Source organism: Sphaerodactylus townsendi, linkage group LG11 (assembly GCF_021028975.2).
Source record: "Sphaerodactylus townsendi isolate TG3544 linkage group LG11, MPM_Stown_v2.3, whole genome shotgun sequence".
Taxonomy (NCBI): domain Eukaryota; kingdom Metazoa; phylum Chordata; class Lepidosauria; order Squamata; family Sphaerodactylidae; genus Sphaerodactylus; species Sphaerodactylus townsendi.
Genome location: NC_059435.1, coordinates 43,336,385 through 43,342,384, shown reverse-complemented (window position 1 = coordinate 43,342,384; position 6,000 = coordinate 43,336,385). Strand labels below are relative to the sequence as shown.

Here is a 6,000-nt window from a genome sequence, read left to right as displayed (position 1 = left end):
CACACAGCTACCCAATCCGAAAGGGGCTCCGTTCCCTTTCATTCCCCTCCTGGGAGCGCTTGTTTGGCCTTTTAGGACGGGGACGATGGCACGAGACATTACGCGGCGCGGGGTGGGGGAGGGGGGAATCGCGAAGGTTTTCCAAGAGCTGAGCGCGTGGGCCGACTGTCAAGTGACGGCGCGGGGCGGGGAGGAGCCGGAGGGCCGCGAGCGAGCCGCCCTCCCCCGGCTCCGGAGCCGCATTCCCGCCGGGAACAATAGAGCCAAACAGTCCGAGCTGGCCAGCTCCAGCCCGACCAAACAAAGCCAGGCGCTGGGCGGAGACTCCGCGGCCCGCCCCCGCGTCCCACGGAGCACAGCAGCACCCCCGCGGCGCGCGCTCCTTGCAACCTGCCCAGCCGCTTTGTTAGCATCCCCGGCGGGGACTGAGCCCAGCAGGCAGAAGGGCGCAGAGGAGGAGGGCTCTGTGCGGAGACTCCGGCCGGTGGGGAGCTCGCGCGACCCCGAGAGACTCCCCTTTGCTGCGCGGCGCTCCTTCTCCCCCGTCTGGACTGTGGCTGCCAGGGAGAGCCGGGTGAAGGGAAGGAGACAAAAGCCTTTTGTGAGGAGCGGCGGCGACTCCCTGGGAAAGCCGCGCAGGAGCCTTGCCCGATGGAGCGTCCGGCGGGCTAAGGAGGGCCGGGGCGCCCCCTGCTCTGGGCGGTGGAGGTTGCCACGCTCGCCCTGCCATGCGGCGGCGCTGCTGCTCTGCCTCCTACCTGCGCTCGCCTGGCCGCGGCCGCCGCTCCTCCCCCTGGTGCCGCCGCTCGGCTGAGCTCTCCCCCTGCAGGGGGTGGAGAGCTCTCCTCTGAGAGCCGGGCTGCCCTCGCCGCGCGCGGGTGAGCCGGAGAGCGGGAGGTGCCGCCAGCCTCGCAGGATGTGGATCCCGCTCTTGGCTGGCCTGGCCGTCGGACTCGTCTCCGTGCAAAAATGCCAACGAGGTCCAGGTCTGGTGTTGGGGGCAGCTCGGCTGCTCGCAGCCGCCGTGCCGGGGTTGTGCCAACGCAGTAAGTTTTTGAGGGAGTGGGGTTTTTTTCCCTGTGCTTTGCTTTAAAAAAGTTGCGGGGAAGCGCTGTGAAACTTCGCACACTCACCTGAATAGGGCGCGTGGACCTCTGCCCGAGAAGTGTGCGTGGGATCGGGCAGTTGGCAGGACCGCTTAGGAATAAGAGCCGCTGGATTCACCGGGGCTTGGAATTGATGGTTACTAAAGTTGGCAGCCTGGATTTAAATCGCCAACAGTTATGGTTCAAAAGTGGTGTGGCCGTGACTCAATGAGTACAGCATCTGCTTTCTAGGCAGATGCTCCTCTTAAAAGGCTTGGGAGGAAGGGGGTGTGAAAGGCTCTCTCTACCTGAGACATGGTCAGTTAGAAAGCAGGTAATGCAGACCTTGCTAGATTAACCTGATGCCAGTTCGAAGAAGCTTCATGAGTTTGTGACATAAATGGTGTTTAAATTCTGGACTATGTATTCTTCTTCTCTTTAAAGAGAATGTTTCTACCTGCCAAGGATGGGGTGTGTGCGGCACTTTAATTGTGGCATAAATTGTGGCATTTATTGTGGCATAAATTGTCTTGTCTTTGAGCTACCTACCTAGAATATTCTTTTCTACTTTCTACATTCAAAAATTTATCATTTATTAATTAATTTATATCACCTCTCCAGGAACCTGGCTAAGGTGGATTACAAAACAGAAATAACATTATTAAAAGATATTAACATGGGAAAAGCTTGGGTTAATCTACACCAGTATGATAGGGAATGCTTAAGGAGGCATGCACATGTGTTGGGTAGGGAAAAAATAGGGTAGGGAAATTCTAAATATGGGGCTGGGATCATGCAGTCATGCATGACCCTTTGCTCCTAATTGCTTTCATTGTGACAACTCATAAGCAGCTCTTAGTCCAGTTTTCGAGGCTGATTATGCACAACGGTTTGCTGCAGGGTGGGGGCAAATATCTGTTGAAGCAAGATTTCGTGTACAGACATATTTCTTCAAGCCCTGCTTTCACTTCTCATTCTCTTCGCAGCAAGTGAAACCACTTCTAGCCCAACTGTAATTTTGCTTTGCCTGCAGAGTGGACAAATTTGCCAGTGAGCAAAACTTTGCCCCAGGCATGTTCCCTCTGCCCACAGCCAGCCTTCCCACTCCCTCCCATTGCCATCCACACCTTCCTCTTTACTTTCCCCCTTCATATTGCCAGCTTCTTCAAGTGAAAGAAAAGAAGCTCACTCACACGGGCTTAGCCAGAACACACCGACCCCTGCTTTCTATCAATATATTGAGATATTGACAGTACCCATATAACAAGCCTCTCTGTGCTCCTGTGGCAGCAGCAGGGAGTTGGGCCAGGGCGGGGGGAGAATATTGGATCTAAGGCATGGTCACTTTAGCAATGTGTAGTCCAGGGAATTGCTTTGCTCTTTCATTGCGGGGGGGGGGGGGGGGTTATTTTGAAAACAGGACTATCGATAACAGTGCAGTTTAAAGACTAAGCCAGCAATCTTGATTACTGGGTCTAATGAGATCTGTACTTTAAGAATAAGTTGATGGTCAGAGTTAAGAGAACCAGGCTGGGAGAGTTATCTGTAGAAAAACTGCACACCAAGGAGGGAGTGCCTCCTTGTATGTGTGAACACTGTTTCTGGACAGTATGTAAACAGAGAAACGCAAGGAGACTGCGCTGCACAGAGAAGAATCGTGAGGTAGGCGTTCTATGCACAATGGGCCCAAATCTTCTGCTTGCCTGCTGGATGCTTGTTGCATCCTCCCAAGTGTGTTTGATCAAACTTGTTTCCTCAATTGTTTGTAAGTTTAAGCATCAAGATGCTTATGAAAAACCAAAAAGGAAAAAGGGAGTAAAGTGGACGTTGTTTCTGTTCTCTGACTAGAGTAGCTTTTCAGTGGACAGTGAGCAGTTATTGTCATGCTGGATGGAGTGAAAGCAGAGAAGCAGCACATAAACAGGACAAGAGTGTTAGATTTTTCCATTAGATGTATTTTGCCTGTTGTTGAGCCAAATCCACGAGAGTTAATTGTTTCATTTCTCCCTCTAGTTCCCTGAAATAATAGTAGGGGTGGGGTCGGTCTAACTCTAACAGGAGCAGTGATTGCTGCTTTGGGAACAGTACTGCCCTAAACAGATTCCCACCCTTGTTAGCCCATTGACTCCAGTGGATTTAGCAAGGTGCAAATCACATTAGGATTGCACTCATCGTTCCAGAAACAGAAAACAGATGGGTGTGTTTTTTTTCATAGAAGGATATGAAATCTTTTGTGGTGTATGGGATTTGTAATTTGGCAGATCAGAACTGCGAGCTACTTTTTAACTGGAGAAAAGAGGCTTTGTACAAATGAGAATTCTTTAATTGGCTGTCGTGGGTTTTCCAGTCTGTGTGATCGTGGTCTGGTGATTTCCACTCCTTTGACAATACTTTAATTCTTTCAAACATTGCATAGCCTAACTACGAACAACTTCCTACACCCCTTTTATTGCCACTACCACCTTTTGGGGTATATTTACAATCTGAACAATACTTTGTAAGTTACCTTTTGTAGTTGTCCTGATGAAAGGCAGTGAGGCTGTAAACATTTGTATGGATCACCTGCATGAACTAGATTATATTTGTCAGTAATTCTCTTTGCTAGAGCTGTGATAATTCTAAATAATACCCACAGTGTTGCAGATTTTATATAACATTCCAATGTGATTCAGTGAATAAGCTGCTAGGTTTAAACATAAGGGGACCAGTATTTACCTTAGTGCTCAGATGGGACATTCACTGCATTGAATTCTATAGGTTAGGCCAAGAGAGGTGAATGTCCCATGTGAGTGGGGACTGAACTCAGATTTTCCAAATCTAACTACAGTGCCCACATACACACCTTATCTGACATTTAGGGCACACACCTGAAGCTTCTGTGCATAGCTTCTGTAATCAATACAGTAGGGAGCAATACTTTTCAGAGGTCAGGAGGAGTTCAGATTTAGAGATTTTTTGGTCTTTTCCTGTCACTGACTGTTACTCTATTAATAGTATGAAAGCAGCAACTTGAACAGCCCAGTCACATTAGAGCTTGGAAGCTCTAATCAGCCACAGTCAGAACTTTAGTAGGAGACCACCAACCAAAATTGGGGTTGCTAAGCAGAAGAAGGTAATGGCGGACCACCTCTACTCATCTCTTGCCTTGGAAACCCCATGGTTTTGGGATCACCATGAGTTGGTTGGGACTTGATGGCACACAGTTATTAGAATAAGAGTAAATATGTTGGCTTTTTGAAAAGAAAAGAGAAGCTCAGTGAAGTCTAAAGGTTTAATCCAGCACAAGCTTTTATGAGTCAAAGCTCATCTCATCAGATTCATTGGAGTGTGTATCCATCAGGTTGATGCTTTTATATTTACAACATGGGTGTGTGGGAGATTTCACAAAGAGTGTCTGGCAGAGGCGTAGCCCCATGGGGGAGGGGCGAGATGCACTGGGTGTGTACCCACTTATGGGGGAATTGTGAGCAAAAGGGCAATCGGGGGGGTTAGTGCTTAGCAGAGTATTGTTGCGGGAGAACAAGAGGAGATAGCACTGGAGATGCACTTTCAGGCGCTTTTTCCCCTTGCTCTAGCCTCTGAGGTGGCTGAGGTGGTAATACTGAGAGATCCAAATTAAAAAAAGAGTAATTGGTTTATTCACAGTGGGTGAGGACCACTCCTGATTGTTGTTAGATGGGCAAAGTTGTATAAGATCTAGTGCAAGATAAGCAGGCCCTGATCTGGATAACACAGGCAAGCCTGATCCCATCAGATTTCAGAAGCTAAGCAGAGTCAACCTTGGCAACTATTTGGATGGGAGACCTCAAAGAAATATAGAGTCATGACACAGAGGCAGGCAATGGCAAACCACTTCTCAATGTCTCTTGCCTTGAAAATTCCACAGGATTACCATAAGTCAGCTGTGATTTGGCGGGGAGGAGGGGGCAGGTGGAGAGAGAAGATAAGCAGATATAATAGGAAATTATAGAAGGATGTGCAAGATTTTATACTCCACTTTTCTCTGCTAAAAGAAGTCTCAAAGCAGCATACAGTGGCCTTCCCTTCCTCTCCCTACAACAGATGCCTTGTGCAGTAGGTGGGGATGAGAAAGTTCTGAGAGAACTGTGACTAGTCCAAAGTCACCCAGCAGGCTTCATGTGGAGGAGTGGGGAAACAAACCTGGTTCATCAGATTAGAGTCCACCTGCTCTTAACCACTACACAAAACACCATACTGTTTGGCATATGGTTCTTTTAAAGATAACAGTGGCTGCACATGGTACTCAAGCTAATTCAGCCCTTGCAGAATTAAAATTTATAGCTCTTATAACTTGAGGTTAGAAGAGTTGGTTTCAGTTGCTTATCTTTGTGCTTATTGACCTAAAAGGGGACTTAATTAATCTTAGATGCCCATGGGATAAAACATAGTCCTACGCATTGAGTTTGCATGCCAAAGTTAGCCTGGAGTTAATTAACTTGGTCAAATTAGACTCTATAAATTGTCTTGCTGTCAAGTTCACAAGGTTTACCCAGCACTGTAAATTACTCTTCTGTCTTGTTTAACTTCACTGCTTTGCTTTTCATTTTGTTCTTACATCTGAATGTGGAGCAAATCAATTTCAAACCTCTTTCAGTGGTACATTTGAAACACATTCAAGAGGCAGTATTTCAGAGCAATGAGTAACATTAGTGAGGCATTATTGGTTTCTGTCCTCAGCCTTTGCATCTGTGTCCAGTGCTTGCTGATACTTTCTCAACTCTAAAATCTCAGATTTAAGTCTCTGGCCCACATAGCTGTGCAAGATCCCTTTTGGAAACTTTATTCTATTGTGTCTTACAGCCTTATTAAATGAGTCACTGCGCCATAAAAACCAGGCACTGATCTCCTTTTCCCCTTCATACCTGTCATGTGCAAAAGATTTTGTTCTTAACTT

General features: G+C 47.6%; 1 protein-coding gene across 3 annotated transcripts in view; it reads left to right on the top strand.

Annotated features, from left to right (window-relative positions):
- Positions 1-254: 254 nt before the first annotated feature.
- The window catches only part of ITGB8 (integrin subunit beta 8), a 59,236-nt gene continuing 53,490 nt past the window's right edge, over positions 255-6,000 (top strand). For all 3 annotated transcript variants that reach the window (XM_048510825.1, XM_048510824.1, XM_048510823.1), the window contains exon 1: positions 255-1,046. In XM_048510825.1, the coding sequence (XP_048366782.1) occupies positions 970-1,046 (77 nt within the window). In that variant the 5' untranslated portion in view covers positions 255-969. The remainder of the gene's footprint in view (positions 1,047-6,000) is intronic.